Genomic DNA, 19,122 nt, shown 5'->3' on the forward strand with positions numbered 1-19,122 from the left:
GACCTTATTTCAGGGCCTCTCTTCGCTCGGGACGTCTGCAATTCTTCAGCCCAGCTCAGTGCAAGCCCAACACCTCCTCTCTGCTCGGCTGACGCTGCCTGCTCCTCACCTGGATGTCAGGTAATGTCTCCAGCGGAAGAGCAGTCTCCTTCTCCCCCAGGAAGAGTATGACATGGATGGAGGCTGGGTCCAGAGCCTGTACGAAAGAAGCATTTTGGAGCTGCTCTGCCCAGGCCTTCACGGAGCCCCTGAGCTTCCCCTCTAAGACACAAGCAAATAGGCCACAGGGCCAGGGAGGGGAAGCGGGGGTTGTGCAAGGCTGGGACCCTTGTAGATATGTGTGGAGGGTGTCATTGGACATCAAGAGGTCCAAGCTGGGTTGCAAACTTCCTAGATGATCCATCCCCTCTGGGCCTCAGTTTCCCCATCTGTACAGTGAGGAGGAGGAGATCAGACCCTGAGGAAAGCTTAATTCCAAATTCCATTTACTCCGCTGCCCATACCAGCTATGGAGGAATCTCCTCCCTCCCCTATTCTCAGTTCATGAGGTCCAGGTGACCTAAGTCTAAGCCAATCAGTGTGTCACATTTTCCTGACACCTGAGCCAATCAGGGTTAAGGAGACACAAAGCAACTTTTGCTGGGACTTCTGGGAAAAGAATCTCTCACTCTTTCTTACTGGACTTGAATCCAAGACCACGTAAAGTCAGAACTTCTGGGAGACAGACTGCCACTAAGAGAGGGGCCTGGCTGAGAAGGGCACCCTCCCAGGAGAACAGGGCCAGAAATGGAGAGAGAATATTTGAGTGACATATTTGAGTCCCCGAATCAAGCCATACTTGACATTGGATGTAACTCCTGGACTATGGAGTCACATGAACCAATGAAGAACCTTCCTCTCTAAGCCTGTTTGGGCTGGGGTTTCTGCTAGCTGCAACAAGGAGTCCCTGTCTGGGGGCCTGGACCCAGCTCTGAGCTACCAGACTCCATGAATACCAGAAGGCCCTGGTGCTCCCAAGACTTCCTAGGTTGATGCTGTCCACCTCTCACTCACCTGGGTGGCTTCCAAGGCATTGACCAGGACAGGGTGTAGAGGCTGCTTCCTGGCATCTATCACCACCACCAGCCCCTTGGTTTTATCTTCTGGCCTGTGGGTGGTAAACAGAACTGGCAGTCTTGCTAGATAAACCAGGCCCTCTAGGGGGAAGGACCTAGTGGAAGGTGAGGGAAACTGGCTGCTAGGAGCTTTAATTAATTGGTAGTTTTCATCCTGCAAGACTAAGATCCAATGCCCCTTCCTCCAGGAAGACCTCCTGGATTTTTCTCCAGAGCCCATTGCTCTCTCTTCAATGCTCCCACAGAACCTCACACAAACCTTTCTTACACCCTAATAATCATAAACTATAAGCACTATCCCAGTTGCAGTGGGCAAGTCACCCAGCACTCACCTACCCCTTTTGTGTGGGCAGAACTCTCATTTTGTTCAAGAATTCAAGTTCCACCATATGACTATGCCGCGCCCCCCCCTCCCCCCCCCCCCCCCCCCCGCTGGCCAATGATAGGTTTCAATAAGGGTCATGTGACTTTTTTTGGCCAATGAAATATGAAAAGTTTGCTGGGAACTTCAGGGAAAGAAGTCTCTCCTTTAAGAAGTTTTTACAAAGAGCTATAAGGCAGAGACACAGAATGGTAGATTTCCTTACCAGATAATAAATTTTAAATGGGAATGTGTTACTTGCAGCCAAAACACCCTAACTGGTTCACATTGCACTTTTCAGCAATCACCTTGGATTTCCCAAACTGGCCAATCGTCAGAACTTGTTAAATACTGATCCCTCAGCCCCAGCCCCACCCGGTCCGCCCAGACATCTGGTTGTAAGAGGTGGGGCCGGGAATCTGTGGGCTTCCAAGTGCCCATGGCTACTCTGACCATCAGGCAGGTTGAGAAAATAAACCCACTGCCTTCAAGCCTCACCAGCCAGTTCACAGACAGAGCCAGGATGCCAGCGTGGGGTGGAGCTCTGGCACTGCCTTGGTGCATGGTCACCTGCGCACGCTGTTCCATTTAGCTGGGAGTCCATGACCCGTCTGCAAATGGGGATACTAGTTTCGGCCTCAGGGGAGAGTGGTTTGTTTCCACACCTGCCTCAGCCACCAGCCTAGAGGCCCCTAGGGCACAGGACTCAATGTGAGGTCCCTAGAATGTCCCAGCATGAAGCCAGGCACAGAGCAAATGCCCAGCAATATTGATTCAATGCAGGAGAGAAAAGCAAGCCCAGCACACAGGAGCCTCGAGGACACTGTCTTTCTCAGTTTACATTGCAGCTCACCCCCACCTCTTGTGCCCACACTTGGTCCTTCCCCCTTTTTTTTCAGGTGAGCCTCAGAGAGGGGAGGTTACTGCCCCCAGACCACACAGCAAGTTAGTGGGATGCCAGGGTTTTGTGTAGCACACTGGCCACTTCTCAGCACTGAAAAGGGGGTCCCATCTCTCTGTCAGGTCAGAATAGCCACTCCACCTTGGACAAAAGGAAGAAAAATCTCAGTGGCCAGCTGGTGGAGGTGGTGCCTCCCATGGGGTGGAATGCATGGAGAAGGTTCCATCAGTCCCTCCACCCCCACTCCTAGCAGCAGAACCTCTAGGTTGGGTTGGGGTCAATAATCATAGCCCTGAGCAAACATCACTTTTGAGACCATCTGACTGGGGCTGGGACTCAGAGGAAAGGATGGTACCTCTTCCCTAGCCAGTCCAACATGAAGTCCAAATGGTGGAGTGGGAGGTTAGAAATCAGCCTGGGTCACTCATCACTCACTCACTCACTCATTCATTCTTTCACTCCCTCATTCATTTATTCATTCATTTACTCAGTTGCCCTCCATTTGTTCAACAAATATTTATAATTCAGATGTCAGCTCTCAATCACCACCTCCTCAGGGAAGCCTTCCCTGATGTTCCAATTGGAATTAGTACACTCACCCCTCTCACTCTACAACCGTGATCCTCAAAAGGTGGTTCACAGTCCAGCAGCATCAGGATTATCAGAAAGCTTGTTAGACGTGCAAATTCTCAGGCCCCTCCCCAGACTTACTGAATCAGAAACTCTGGAGGTGGGCCTCGGCACTGTTTTAGCAGCCCCTCAGGGGGCTCTGATGCAAGCTCGAGTTTGAAAACCACTGACCTACAACAGCCCTCTGGTTCCTTCGCCACACTAATGCTCCTGAGAATTGCTTGCCCATGGTTCGGTTTTTTGGCACATCATCTGTCTCCCTGATCAGCCTGGGATCCCGCTGGCGGGGACTAAGTGTGTCCTGCTTTGTCTCCACCATCTGGGGACTGGCTCTGGGAACAGATGACTGGATGGAAGGGTATGGTGTCTCTCCACTGGGTGCCTTGTCCTAGGCCTTGGGCTGAGAGGTTGGAAGGATGGAGCGGCCAACCAGCCCAGACTCTTACCTGGGGACAGTGCACAGGTAGGAAAGCAGCTTGGTGACCTCTGAGGCTGTGCACCATGGTGCCTCCCAGGCCCCCTGGGGGCTTGACACCAGAAGCAGGGGCCGCCCAGCCCTGTCCCGACCACCTGGAGGAGAGGGGACATACATGTGCAGTGAGAACTTCGGTGCAACCTTCTCTATGGGGACCTCTCTGTGGCCTCCAGGCCTTTGCCCACACTGGTCCCTTCCTACCCCCACCTCTATCCCCACCCCTACCCCCACCCCATCCCTTAATTCTAAACTCTTATTCATCCTTCAAAACCCAGCTCAAAAGCCACTTCCTCAGAAAAGTCATCCCTGAATTCCTCCTCCATGCAGCAGTAGCCTCGCCTCCTCTGGACTCCCTCTGTCCTGGGCACCCTGGAGGTAAAGCTCATGGAATCTGTCCTCCCACAGTCTCCTGTATGGCCCCATCATAACAAGTTTTTCTACATTGTTGTAGTAACCTGTTGAATTTTCTCCACCACTAGAATATAGACTTTTTGAGAGCAGAGAACACATCAGACTTGCTCCCTGCTGAGTCCTCAGTGCTAAGCTCAGGGCCTGACGCACAGCAGGTGTTCAGCAAATACTAATTGCAAAGGTGAACAAATATTAAACAGAAATGATAATGCCCTCTGTGCTGGATGCTGTTAACGCCCCGCCCAGACCCCCTCATCAAGTCAGGGCACTCATCTTCCCACAGCCAAACGTATAGGCTGTAAATGGCTCACAGATGCCCTCTTCTCTGAAGACGTGCCCTCGGCTGAACCGGAGCCTGGGCTCATCCTGCCTCCCATCCCAGGATCAGCCTGGGTTGATGACTAACAGATGCCCGCACAAATGGCCAGTTGCCTGCACCTTAAGATGGAACCAGCTCTGTGGGATCAGGCCACATCCTTGCTTAGCTCCTCCCCCACCCTGACCTGCTTCCCCTACTCCCCTTCTGAGAGTAACCTTCAATAGGATTGCTGTCTCTGGCTCAGTTTCTAGGGAATCTGATCTAAGACAAACACCTTCCCTGCCTTGTTGAAAGTAGAATGTATGTACATGAGTAGATGAATGGGTGGGTGGAAGGATGGATGGATGGATGGATGGACGGACGGACGGACGGATGGATGGATGGATGGATAGGTGGGTGGATGGATATTTGATGGATAGATGGGTGAGTGGGTGAGTGGGTGGTTAGGTGGATGGATGGATGAATATTTGGATGGATACCTAGAAATTGCTTTTATGCAGGGTGGGGCAGAGGTAGGTTTACAGTTGTGAGTACATGAGACACAGAGTCTATTTTTGTATTACTATTTATTAATTATTGTATTATTTTCCATATGAACAACTGTAAATCTACTTTTGCCCCACTCTGTATAATCCAACATCTTCATTGGAAAGATGAGAAAACTGAGGCTCGGTCCAGAACACAGGTCTCCAGAGCTTTCCATGTCTTCCCCCAGACCCACCAACATCTGAGGATGCCCAGGGACCTCACCCCCCCCCCCCCCACATACCCTCCCCCTCCACCTGCCCCTATAATCCTGAGGACCTGGCAGGCACGCTATCCGGGAGTGGATGATCTCCATACTCAGAGCCCTGATGCTGGGCTCGGGCCCTGGTGGCTCCTCATCCAGAGTGGGGCCTCTTTCTGTAGAAGCTTCTGGGAAACCAGCCTTTCCTCCAGCCGGTGGGCCTGAGTCAGCAGCGGGGCCAGATGTTTTGGTCTGAGTTGTTCCAGCTGGGGAAAAGCAACAACAAAGGAAAGGGTGTTAAGCAGAAGATGGATTTTCCCGGTGGGTGGGGGGGGAGAGGAATGTCCTTCTGACTGAGAATGATAGCTTACAACTATTGATCCCCACTGTGTGCCAGGCATTGTGCAAAGCTCCTGCCTTCTGATGTCTCTTTGAACCTCAAAACAACTCTGTGATGCCCGGCTGGCATGACTCAATGAGTGAGCGTCAACCTGTGAACCAGGAGGTCATGGTATAATTCCCGGTCAGAGCATAGGCCCCCGGTTGCAGCTCGATCCCCAGTGTGGGGCTTGCAGGAAGCAGCCGATCAATGACTCTCATCATTGATGTTTCTATCTCTCTCTCCCTCTCCCTTCCTCTCTGAAACCAATAAAAATATATTTCAAACAAACAAACAAACAAACAAACAAAAAACCCAACTCTGTGAGGCAGGTGAGATCCCATTGCTCAGAGAGGGAGAACTGAACTTGGAGAAATGAAGTCCTTGACCGAGGTCACCCAACCTGGAGTGTGGACTCAAGCCATCAAAACATAGTCATAACCTCTTGCTCAATTCCAGAACCAAAGCCTTCAAGCCTCTTAACATTCCACCTGGTTCTCTGAACTGCTGAGACTGAGCAGCCAGGTGGCTCTCTGTCCCTAACAGCCTGCACCACCTTGTCACCAGATCTGGTCAGAGAAGAGTTCCCCTGTCCAGCTCTACAAGTGGACACCTTACCTTTCTCCAAGCACTTGGCTCGGTTGGGTTTGGGAGAGTAGAGTGAACACAAGACCTTCCAGGGCCCGTCATGCTGGAGCGAGGCTCTCTCTGGGGGCACGGGAGCTTGCCTCTGCCCCTTCAAGAATGAGAATTTGAGTCCAAGAGATGGGGATCTGGAAGCGGAGGTGTTTCGACCAGGGCCAATCATGGGCTTGGGAAGTTTCCCACTTCCCTGTTTGGTCCTCTCTCCCATCTTGGTCTCAAGGGCTGGCGCAGCAGGAGGAGAAGCTGGGCACAGCTGGGGACAGGATGCTTGTTTTTGCCCAGGCCTGAGCTGGACCACATTCTCTGGGTTTCCCAGAGGTCCCTGCCTCTTGGAGGCAGCTGACTCTTCTGAGACATCTGTTCTGAGGCCAGAGGCACAGTGCAGTGGGTTCTCAAGGACGTTGAGGTAGGGCTCCTGGGGCTGGCGCTCTAAGTTGTGGGAGGGGGCTTTATGGTTGACCTTTCTCTTCAAGCTCAAAACGCAGGGATCTTCCTCCAAGCTTGCTGGCTTTGCACGAGCACACTTTCCCAGGGGAGGCCCCCCACTGGTCCCTGAGAGAGGCAGCATCCTTTGGGACAAAGGGATTTCTTTAGTTCCAGATAGCTCCTCCAGTGCCCCAATAGGACACCCACGGGATGTGTCCACCTCCCTACTCACAGGCTCTCCTCTGCTCTCTTGGGAAAAGTCCAGGAGAGCCACATACTCTCCCTCTAAGTTCTGGCTGGCCACATCGCCCATCCTGAAGGCCACCTCCCCAGGCCTGGCTTGCTCCACCTTGATAAGTCTGGGGTACTTAATCTCATATGTCTTGTCTTTACCCTTGGCCAAGCTCTGGCCAAGCAGGCCTGGAGACCTGGCCTGGTGCAGCTCTTGGGGGCCACTCAAATCCAATGCCTCTAATTGAAGGGAACCCCAGGCCGGGGAGAGAACAGTCACTGCTTGGGGTTTGTCATCCACAAACTCTGGGCTGGTTATCTTGGTCCAGGGCACAGGAACAATCCCCTCTTCTGAAGCTACCAGGCAGTTATGTAGGGGACTTCCCTCAAAGTCATTGTTGAAGGCCTCCAGCCACCCTTGGGTGAACAGTGTCGGGTAGGATGACACGGGAACAGGCTTCGTGTCCACTGTGCGGAGGTCTAATGAGAGGCACTTGATCATGATGCAGACAGACTGCTCCTCCTGAGGCTCAACTTGAAGGTAGAAGTCACTCTGGCGCAATAAGAGGGGATGAGGGGGGCCAGGTGGACCACAACCTTGTCCTGCAGGCACAGCGGCCAGCCCTGATGCAGGAAGAGGCAGTGTGTATAGGGGGCCTGCAGAGAGAAGGGGATGATGTCAGAGAACCTGACCCTGAAAACCCCACCTGTGGATCTGCTCCCTTTCCTCTCCAAGAAGGAATCTCGAACAGGTTGGGGGCTAAGGTGAGGCCAGAGAGGTGCCGAGGATGTAGCATCTAAGGAAGCCCCGCTGTCAGGGTCCTACAGGTCGCACAGCCCTGAGAGTGAGTGCCTCTGACATGTACCTTCGATGCCTCTTGTCTCACCCTGGTCCTGGCCCTGACCTTAAAGATACTTGCTAACCTACTGGTCCAAGGGAGAAAAGCTTGAGTTCTAGGCACTAGTTAGCAAGTCCATTACCCATGAGGATTGCCCTACTGACTCATGCTCCCTTCTCCTCCCCATCTATCAAGGCTGAGCCCTCCCCGATAATCTTATATAATCTGGCCGCTGTGATTGGTCCAGGGATGGACATAGGACCCAAGCCTGGCCAATCAGGATCCTTCCTTGCAATTTTTCTATCTGCAGCTGATGGGAAAGAATTCATCTTCCCCTCCAGGAGATGGTTTGAACCCAGAGCGGTCCTGGTCTCCAGCCTTGCGGGAACACTTAGCCTCTAAGAATGACGCTGGCAAGCAAGGAGAAGCAGAGACGGAGACAGAAGGTCCTTAAGGAAATTGATCGGTGGATAAATTTGGGTCAGAGGCCAGAGCACCCTGTCCCTATCTGAGGAAGGACCCATCATTTGCAGTCAATGAGTCCTGCCTAACACACTTTTCTTTCCGTTTTGCCTCAGGAGCTGCTTCCCTGAGATCTGGGTTTGAAGGGATCTGGGAAGAAAGGCCTCAAGGGCTTCAGGGAAGGTCTGGAACATTCTCTGCTATTTCTATTGAAGCTGTTCTACTTCAGCCAAGGCAGCCTGGCAATGCCCACAATGCCAACCCCAAGGCAGGCTCCTGGGGGCCAGGGAACCCACACGACCCTTTATCCACGCCTTCCTCCCTGCCAGTGAAAGTGCAAACACAACAGGCTCCTGGATGTCAGAGAGTAAAGGGCCAGCGGCCCTCCTGCTCCATTTGGAGGGCAGCCTTTGGGACTTACACAGGCTGCTTCTCGGACTTGCTCACATAGGCGCTTGGCAGGGATCAGGAAATCCAGGAGGAAGCTCAGCCCGTCCCCCCGGAAGTCAGCGTCCAGGAGGTGGAACACCTGCCCCAGGACAGTGGGCGCTGTGGCCTCAAAAGGAGGGTAGAGGCCTGCCAGGGCGTTCTGGATGGCTGCGTCCAGGGATGGAGGATCCTGGGGGGACAGGAGAAGAGGATAAAAGGGATAGTAGCAGTAATTACAAGGGTAGAAGCCACTTCCCATGACCTTCCAGGCCCCATATGACTAAGGCCCCTGTAACTCTCTGACCTCCTCTCCTGCTCCTTCCCCTCACTCACCTCCTCCAGCTACACTGGCTTCCTTCCTGTTCCTCCACTGGCGACCATCCCACCTCCAAGCCTTTGTACCGGCCGTTCCCTCTGCCTAGAATACTCTTCCTCAAGACATCCTCATTGCTTCACTTCCTGCAGGTCTTTGCTCAAACGTCATTCTCTAGTCCAATGTGGAATGGAGGTATGAAGGCAGGCATCCAGGTCAGGGTCAGAGGGAAAGGAGAGGTCAGCATCCCCCAATCCCACCACCTGGATGACCTGCAGACCTGCATTTTGAAGCTGAGCTACCAGTGAATCTGAGCCTAGATCAGACAACCCCAGTCAGTATGCAAGTGCCTGAGTGATAATAAGTGGCTGTTTTTTACTACTGAGTTTTGGGGTGGTTTGTTACACAGCAATAACTAATTGACACAAGTCTATATAATTAACATATGAGTCCCAGATTCGTATATCCAGCTGCTTTCTGGACACCTCCCCTAGAGGTCTATCAGACACAGACCATCAACATATTAAACTCAACTCAGTACCTTCCTTAACCTACTCCTCCCCCCCCACTCCCCACTGTGTCCCCACATCAGCAATGAGCCCACCATCCAATCAGCTGCTAGGCCAAGAAGTCTGCTTATCATGCTGCCCCCTCCACCTGCCTCCCCTGCCCACAAACAGCCCTCGGCCATGACCTGTACAGTCTTCTTGCCTCCAACAGCTCACCAACACACCCGCTCTGCTCTGTTCTGCTCCCCTGACCCTGCCCTGATCCAGGTCCCCATCACCATTGAATCACCTTCTCATTGGCTTCCAACCTTTAGTCAGCCTCACTTCTAGCCACTCTACCAGGACCCCCGACTTTCTCAAATGCAAGCCTGACCTCCTCAATCTCCTGCTCAAAACCTTAAAGGTTCCCCATTGCCTTCAGAAACCATCAGCCTCCAGGCATCCAGACCCTCCGTGATCTTGCCACTGTGCGCCTCTCTGGTCTCCCCTCCAGCCTCACTGCCCCTCTCATGCTTCAGCCACGATGGCACATGCGTTCCCTCGCTCACCTCCAGGCCTTTGCACATGCTGTTCCTTCCCCCAGGATGCCTTCCACTTCTGTTCCCTCTTCATCTGGCTAACTCCTTCTCATCCTTCAAGATTCAAGTCCACCGTCATTTCTTCCAGGAGATTTTCTCTGACCCCTCCCCCGCCCACCGTACCCCCCCTGGGTCAGGTGTCCCCTTTTCTGGGCTTCTACGATGCCCCTGTCATAGCAATTCCCACACTGATTGTTGACTCTCTCAATGGACTCCAGGCTCCCTGAGAACAGGAATGGTAAGCAGAATGAGGGTCCCCTAAGATGCCCATAGCCTAGTCTCTGGAACCTGTGAACATGTTACCTTATAGGGCAAAGAGGAACGAATGCTGCAGATGAAATGAAAGTTGATGATCAGCTGATCTAAAATAAGGAGATTATCCAGATGAGCTCAATCCAATCACAAAGGTCCTTAAAAGTGCAGGAAGGCACAGAAGAGGCAGGAGCCAGAGGGAAATGTGACTATGGAAGAAGGATCAGAGAGATGCGACGCTGCTGGCTTTGAAAATGGAGAAAGAGGCAAGGAATGGGGATGGCTCTTAGGGGCTGGAAAACACAGCAGGTTCTCTCAAGAGGCTCCGGGAAAGAATGCAGCCTGCCAACGCCTGATGTGAGCCCAGGGAGACCCCCGTTGGACTTCTGCTCTATAGAACTGCAAGACAACTGACTCTCGTTGCTTTAAGTTACTACGTTTGTGATCATTTGCTTCAGCAGCAATAGAAACTGACACAGCAGGCACTGGCTCCTATTGCTCTAGGGCAGCGGTTCTCAAGCTGTGGGTCGCGACCCCTTTGGCGGTCGAACGACCCTTTCACAGGGGTCGCCTAAGACCATCCTGCATATCAGATATTTACATTACGATTCATAACAGTAGCAACATTACAGTTATGAAGTAGCAAAGAAAATAATTTTATGGTTGGGTCACATCATGAGGAACTGTATTTAAAGGGCCAGAAGGTTGAGAACCACTGCTCTAGGGTCTTCAGTCCCTGGCACAAAATAGGTGCTCAGTAAATGTTGTAGAAAATGGAACAAAATGTTCCCCTCTCAACCACAGTTTTTCCATCTGTAACATAGGCAAGTTGGACAAGGCCAGAGGTTTCCATCCAGATACAATAACAGAATCCATGGATATGATTTTCAACCTTTGAGAAGCATATGGAGGCCATTCTGGGCACCCCAGCTCCGAGACCATCTATCGAGGAATGTATAGGAAGAGGAGAATAAATAAGAATCATCATGTATATAGTAGGGGTCCCTGGAGACAGGGAAATAACACTGGGCCTTAGAGGAGGAGGAAGATGGCATTTCTCGAGCCCAGCAAGATGCCAGGGGGCTGTAAAACAGGGAACACTAGCCCAGGGCATTTAGACAGATGTCAGTGTCACTGCTGTGTCTTCAGTGCCCACACAGTGCTGGGCACCAGACAGCCCATCACTGCTTGTAGAATGAATGAGTGGACGCCTACAGCCCCCGCTCTGCAGGAAAGAGGCACCTGGCACTGTCCTGGTAGTAAGCTCAGGTACCTGATGCCGAAAGTGCACATGCCCAGGAGGGGGTGTTTTCACACTGAGGGGGAGGAGGGCCTTTAATTTGGCAGACTGGTTGGCTCATCTGACCTGGTGTCCCTTTAGGAACACCACTCTGTATCATTGTAGAAAAAGAGGCAGATATACCAGCATTTGCTGACTATAGGCCAACTGGAGTAACTGATTTAAAGCCACAAGCACCACCACCTACCCCTCCCCTGGCGATCCCTGTTCCTCCAACTCCCCAACCTGTAGCCTCTACACCGTCAGCCACCCGCCCGGCTACTCCTGCTGGACCAAAGGGAAGGTTGTTTATTAGCCCTCTTGCAAAGAAATTGGCAGCAGAGAAGGGCATTGACCTTACACTCTTCCAATGCTCCCCCAAGCAAGGCTAAGCTCCAACAGTTATTCACCCCGAGTCCCTGCACTCCTAATGATCGCGGTGGGAGCGGGAATAGGGAGTTAGAGGACCACGTCTCATATCCATGAGCACAGACACACTAAGTCAATCAAGCAGCACGTCCCCCGCCACAGGCCCTCCCGACACCACCCGCCTTCCCTGGGGCATTGGCCCCCGGGTTCCATATCACTGTGCCACCCGGGGCAGCTGCCTTCCTTCTCTGGGCCTCTTTCCTCGTGTGCACATGGAGTTGGCCTAAGTTTGTTTCATTTTGTTTTTGGAACTTTAGTCGTTCACGGTCACCTTCATGAATGTTAGCATATGCTAGCCATTTTTACTATTAGCACTTACTGTTTTTTTCCAAACCCACTCACTTTTTAAAGACTTGCATAATTGTATTTTAAATGGAGACTCTGTGTCACCATACTGGTTATGAGAATGCAGCCAGATTGCCCACGTTCAAGTTCTGGCTCTGCCACTTACTGGTCATGTGACCTGGCAAGTTTTTTTTGTGTGTGTTTTTTTTTTAACTCTTCTCTGCCTCAATTTCCTCATGGGTAAAATTGTACCTGCCTAAAAGAGTTGAAGGAGATTCAATGATAAAATAAACATATTCTCTGCATGGGATGGCCACCTAGTAAGCGCTCATTAAGCAACAGCCATCACTGCTACTTTTGTGTTCATATTACAGTTATTATTTTGTCATCACTTTAAATGGAAAAATCTGTATCAACTGGCATAAATACAATGAAACTCCAAAAATAAACCAGCAATGCATTGGGTGGTTTTTATATTATTTTATTTATATAAATATGTTTATATTTATTATTATAATAGCTATAGTATATATCTTATATAAATATACTTATATAAATATTATAACAACTAAATAATAAATAGTTCTTATGTAAAATTATTTTACTGCTCTATTTCTATAAATTATTTAAAAATTTTAAATCCTCACCTGAGGATATGTTTTTGTTGTTGTTTTATTGAGTTTGGAGAGAAAGGGAGAGAAACATTGATGTGAAAGAGAAACATTGATCGGTCGCCTCCTGCACACAACCCAATTGACAATTGAACCCACAACCTGGGCATGTGCCCTGACCAGGAAATGGGACAACACTCCAATCAACTGAACCACAGGGCTAGAAAATATTTTTTAAAAGAAAAAAAAAATAATGAAAACAAATACTGCCATTAAATTCTAGAGACAGCTGGTCACTTCCTAAAGGCTCAATAATTTTCTCTCTTCCAAAAAAAAGTTGTCCTGCATTAGGAAGGTGGTAAAAGACAGGCAGAGTTCTCTCTGGGTCCTCAGGAGATCAGAGAATTCAGAAGGGACCGACTCTCGACACACCACTCCATGTCATTTAGTTCCAGTCTGTGTCCCAGCTGTGGTCTGCATGCCAACCTCTGGAAGCAATGAGCTAAACCATCTCTTCCTTGATGTGCCTCAGTTTCCAAATCTGTAAGTAGGGATTCTAGTTCTTATCCTGTCTCGCTTAGAGGTTAACCTGGAGATACAAGATAACAGATGTAGGGGATCTTGGGAAAAGTAAAAGGTGATGCTGCTGCTGCTACTGTTATTAGTTACTTATTTTTACTCATCCTGTCAGATGAAGCTCAAGTCCTGGCCTCCGTGTAAAGACATCTTCCCCCTCCTGGTCCCTTCCACTTACCGTCACCCCAAGAATAACAACAGTGTCCAGACGTCTACTATGCACCAGGGCCTCTATTCATACTCACTTGCTTAGGCACAGGGAGATCTTAGGGGCTAAGCAGAAACATCCCATTTTTCAGATCAAGAAACTGAGGCTGATTTTGCCCAAGTTCCCACAGAGAAGACAGAGCCAGAATCCAACCCAAGTTTGGATCAACCAAGTGTGCCCTCCTCTCCGGTCCTTATGCTGGTCTGTCTTGGGGCCACCAGCAGCCGCCAGCCTCAGGGGTAGCCTTCCCAGTGGCCCCTCCTGCGCTGTTTCGCGTGGCCCTGGAAAAGCTGTTTGCCTCTCACAGACCAAGGCTCGCAGCCTGGGACGCCCTTGGCTTTCACAAGTTGGCTCAGCTGCCTGCACACACGGTAACCATTTAAGGGGCAGCCAGTAACGAGGAAGAATGTTCCAAGTTAACAGGACTCCGAGCTCTTGGCCAGAGCGTTACCTGCCACAGCCTGAACCCCAGGGGCTCATAAGCTGTCCATGTATTGGGAGAAGCACGCCGTGAAGGGGACCAGGCGGCTGCAGGAAGGAAAGCTGGCGACTCTCCATCCACAATCGACCTGGCAGCCCAGCCTGGGACCACAGGAACCCAAACACCACCGGCCAGACGTGGGCCCCTCAAAATGATTTCCATGAAACTTAATCGACCCGTTTCCATTCCTTCTCCGTGAGCGCAGCCCGGCTGGGCCTTTAACTGTTCCTCGGCAGGAGCCCAGGCAGGAGACAGCGTGACGCTGGAAGGGAAGAAGGGAGACGGGCCAGAGCGGTGTGCAGCCTCAGCCCCGCCCTGCAGCCCAGGCCGGAGAAGGAGTCCCCAAGGGGACAGGCCGAACCAGCCCACAGGGCTGGCGCCTAACAATGCTCACGGGCCTTCTGGACTGACACGGGGATCTTGTATGGAGCCAATGGACCCCCAGCAGTTCCATTTGGGCAAGGGGAGAGAGAAGAGGAAGGTTTTTGTATACTTCTGTCTCAATGTCTTTGTAATGAGCCTCTATTATGATTGTAATCCTGAGTATTATCTGTATATAGTAAAATAAACACACATGAAGTGCACAGGGTAGTTACATACTCCTGTGACTACTGCCCACGTCAATAAACAGGACTTCCACCACCCCAAAAAGAGGCCCCCTCCCCGGCCTCCCCACCCCTGGAGGAGCCACTCTTCTGACTATTGGAATGTTTTAAAAGAGAAATCCCCACAGTCTGCTCTCCACTCTGGAAAACCGTGTGTGAGCCAAGAGACCATCAAAGAGTGTTAACGGTGGTTCCCCCTGAGGGCTGCGAAGGGGAGAGGCACCATTTTTATTCTCTTCATAGTTTCCCGGGATTTTCCAAACATTCTGTAACCAGCTTATAGGACTTTTATAATCGTTGGGGGAAAATACAAGTGCGATGGTGTGTGTTTTTAAGACTGGTTCTCTTTTGAAATGGTCTCACCAGATGTTGTTAGTTGGGCCTTCTGAGATGTGGCTGAACTTTTCTTAAATGTCCAGGTTTATCGTTTGCTCCAACAGGCAAAATTTTAGTATCGCTTAGCATCGGCACCTCCTAGCTTGGGAAGGGAGAGGACTGAGAAAAGCTGAGGTGGGCAGTGTCTTAAGGCTGCCCTCAACGCCTGCTCCCCACCAGGGCTGAAATGCCTAGGGGAGGTGGGATTACATCCTTGACTCACAGGGTGACCTGGGTATCAGTTTCCTGATGTGTAAAATGTAGGCATTAGTATCCCGGGTGGTATGGCTCAGTTAGTTGGGCTTTGTCCCATGCACGGAAAGGTTGCAGGTTTGATTCTGGGTCAGGGTACATGCCTGGGTTTCAGGCTTGATTCCCAGTAGGGAGCATGCAGGAGTCAGCGGATTGATGTTTTGCTCTCACATAGATGTTTCTCTCTCTCCCTCTCTCCCTTCCTCTCACTCTAAAAATCAACTGATGAAAAAAATCTTTTAATGGGGGCATTGGGTTTATCTCTCCCCAAGGGCCCTTCCAGCAGGACCATTCTAGAATTCAGATATAATTAGGCCCAGGGAGAGCCTAAACCAGCAGCCACAAATGCAAATGCCTAAAGGGGCCTGACAGGTGACGTGGAAGCCAGAGTGAGCCAAATGTGCGAAGACAGGCCTTCTAGCACGTTGGCGAATGGCCCCGGCAGTCATCCTCGGTGTCTGGGAGGCAATAGGGAGTAGTGGGGCCTGAAGCACACGCCTCATCTCGTCAGCTTTAGCGGAGGGTTGCCTTAGCCTATGATCTATTGATATTTTAGTAAAATCTCCCAATTTTTTAAAGGTTGGCCAAAACAAACACATCTGTGAGCCAGATACACCCAGTAGGTGTCAGGCTGTGACCACCAGCCTCAACTACATGGGACACTCCTCTGAATCTCCAGGCTGGAGATTCTAAAGCCAGCATCCTGTTGCTCTGGCTGCCAGAAAGTTCTTGCTCACTTCCAACTAAAACTTCTGCCCGAAATCCTTATTTTTGTGTGGGTGGAGGTATGAGTGAGAATTGGCTTCTCATTAAAAAAAAAAAAAAAAAAAAAGCTTTCAGAAACTGGAAAAACATTCCAGTTGCAGTAAACCGAGAAGCAAGTGGGTGTCAGATTACCCATGTTCAAGCCCAGCCCTGTCATGTCCCGTTGGTGTACCCTTGAGCAGGTCACTTCACCTCTCTGAGCCTTAGTTTTGTGTTTGCTCATCCCTTTCTCTCCTAGCCTTTTGCCCCTGCCCTAGGGTTCACCATCTCTCACCCAAACTACATGGCAATAACAATTATAACTACAGTTTCTTCTTACTGAGCAAGCCTTCTATGTCATGCCTATTCGAAGCACTTCCCGTATATTATTTTATTTCATCTTCCAAACAAGCCTATTGAATGGGTATTTTTATTCCCATTTATAGGCTCTACTGCCAGTTAATGGTAGAGCTGGGGCATGAACCTGTACAGATAACTACCACCTCTTCTGCCTCTTCTCCAGGCTCCCTGACACCACACCAGGCTCCCATTGGCCACCACAGTGGCCTTTGTAACCCTCTACTGCCCAGCAGCCTTGAGTGATTCCCCACTGCCTAGCAGCTCAGCCTGGCATTGGTGGCCCATCAGTCTACACCCAGCATACCTTTCCTACTCTTCTAACACACTTTATACTCTAGCCAGGGCTTCACCATCACCCACATGCTGTGAGCGTGAGTTTTTCTTGCTATTCATCTGTCCTCATTTACTGTTTACTTAATATTGTTTATTATTTACTTCACAAACATCTTTTGGTCAATTAATTTTCAACTTAAATACATTTATTTGTATCTATGATCACATGTGTATGTTAATTTGGATTATTTCCTAACACTCATCAAGATGAAAAGCTGTAAAATAAAAAATGTTCATCTAAGTGCCATCTAAAGCCTCTCCTTCAAGGTAGTACGCTAAGTGCAATAAGTCAGACAGAGAAAGACAAATACCATATGACTCCACTTAAGAACAAACAAAATAATTCTTCACTAAAGAACAAAATAAATGAGCAAACAAAATAGGAACAAGTTCATAGATACAGAGAACAAACTGATGGCTGCCAGATGGGAAGGGAGTTGGGAGGCTAGGTGATCAATAATCAATAATATTGTAATAAGTATGTGTGGTACCAGGTAGGTACTGGAATATGAGGGGGAACACTTTGTAAAGTATATGATTATCTGACCACTATGCTGTACACCTAAAACTATTCTATACTAATAAAAGACAAATATGCAAATTGACCGTACCTTTGTTATGCCTTAAGCCACGCCCACCAGCCAATCAGAGCGACTATATGCAAATTAACCCAACCAAGATGCCGTCGAGCAGCCATGGAGCTGGAGCAAGCAAAAGGCTTGGTTGCCCCAGTGATGGAGGAAGCCAAGCTTCCTGCCTGCCATGGCGGCTCTGAGCTCCACTCAAAGCAACAAAGTTTCAATTATAGAAGGTAAATAAACCCCAGATACCTGCTTTCAGCCGGCTGTGGCCACGGAGCTGGAGCAAGCAGGAGGCTTCCCTCCTGCCCGCCCTGGCCAGCTCTGAGCTCCTCTCAAGGCTACAAAGTTTCAATTATAGAAGGTAAATAAATCCCAGAATAAAAAAAAATTTAAAAAAGGAGAGGCTGGGAGTTTCCGTTGCCAGAGGGCTTGGCCAGCCTGAAAATGGCCCTCAGCCCCTCACCCAGACTGGCCAGGCACCCCAGTGGACCCCCCACCCTAAAGGGGGTGTGGCCAGCCTGAAAACAACCATCATCCCCTCACCCAGGCTGGCCAAACCTCCATGGGGTGAGGGTCCCCACTGGTGGGGGCTTGACCAGCCTGCAAACAGCCATCAGCCCCTCACCCAGGCTGGCCAGGCATCCCAGTGGGGACCCCCACCCTGATCTGGGACACCCTTCAGGGCAAACCAGCTGGCCCCCACCCATGCACCAGGCCTCTATCTATATAATAAAAGGGTAATATGCAAACTGACCCTAACAGCAGAATGACCAGGAATGACTGGTCACTATGACACACACTGACCACCAGGGGGCAGACGCTCAATGCAGGAGCTGCCCTTTGGTGGTTAGTGCGCTCCCACAGGGGGAGCTCTGCTCAGCCACAAGGCAGGCTGATGGCTGCCAGTACAGCAGTAGTGGTAGGAGCCTCTCCCACCTCCTCAGCAGAGCTAAGGATGTCCGACTGCAGCTTAGGCCTGCTCCTCGCTGGCAAGTGGACATCCCCCGAGGGCTGCCGGGCTGCCAGAGGGATGTCTGACTGCCAGCTTGGGCTCGATCCCCCGGGGAGTGGGCCTAAGCCAGCAGGTGGACATCCTCCGAGGGGTCCCAGACTGCAAGAGGGCATAGGCCGGGCTGAGGGACCCCCCCGAGTGCACAAATTTTTGTGCACCAGGCCTCTAGTACAAAATAATATTGAACACAACCTGTAATTGAAAAATAAGATCAAAACAAAGAGCATGAAAAAATATAAATAATAAAATGAAGTCTCCCCTCTGAGGACCCAGGTGCCTCACTTTGGGAAGCACGGTGTCCCTCGCTGGCCCTGGGCAAGCTCCCTCCCACACTTCAGAGCCCTGTTCCACCTCCAGCTCTTCTCACGACACAGGTGCTTCCAGGCAAAGACATGGACTCCCACCGCCAATCATGCAGCCTAGAATTCTCAGTGAGTGGGCCTGCCCAGGGCTTACACATCTCTCTCCCTGGGCCTGGCAGGCACACAGTAGGTGCTTTGGGGGAATAAATTGAATTGACTCAAGCAGTTTTTCTCAAAGTGTACAATATGATCACAGGTGGCCCAAAAGATGATTTGGGGAGGGCATGAGCTCAAAATGAAATCACAATAAAGAGGTTACTCCAGTTCTCTTCTGGTGCTCTTGATGACACCAAAGAGAAAGTCCCAGTTCAGTGCCAGTATATCTTACACACCTCTCAACACTTAGTCATTACTCCTTTTAACAGCAAGAAAGCAGTCCTGGGGCTTGGAGTCATCCACAGTCAGCCTCATCCAGCCAGAATTTTCTAACATGGATTTGCCTTCGTTGTATTTTTTCCCCCAATTACTTCCTGTTTATGACAAGGGATACTGATTTTTCATGGTCATGACATAAAATTTCCTTTTTAAATACATTTTTAAGTTTAAAAAGTAAATTTATATAAATAAAAATATTGAGCCAATGATAAGTAGTATATTTTATTATTTGCTATATCCAGTCAGTGGATA

General features: G+C 50.3%; 1 protein-coding gene across 1 annotated transcript in view; it reads right to left on the minus strand.

The window, feature by feature from the left end:
* Positions 1–19,122, minus strand: part of KIAA1755 (KIAA1755 ortholog) — a 36,003-nt gene that overhangs the window by 14,483 nt on the left and 2,398 nt on the right. The window contains 7 exon segments of the mRNA XM_070420307.1: positions 110–196; positions 1,054–1,147; positions 3,454–3,577; positions 5,017–5,205; positions 5,937–7,193; positions 7,196–7,277; positions 8,343–8,540. Of these exon segments, the coding sequence (XP_070276408.1) occupies positions 110–196; positions 1,054–1,147; positions 3,454–3,577; positions 5,017–5,205; positions 5,937–7,193; positions 7,196–7,277; positions 8,343–8,540 (2,031 nt within the window).

This window comes from Myotis yumanensis, unplaced genomic scaffold (genome assembly GCF_028538775.1).
Source record: "Myotis yumanensis isolate MYYU_CA2020_CCGP unplaced genomic scaffold, mMyoYum1.0.hap1 SCAF_7, whole genome shotgun sequence".
Lineage (NCBI taxonomy): Eukaryota > Metazoa > Chordata > Mammalia > Chiroptera > Vespertilionidae > Myotis > Myotis yumanensis.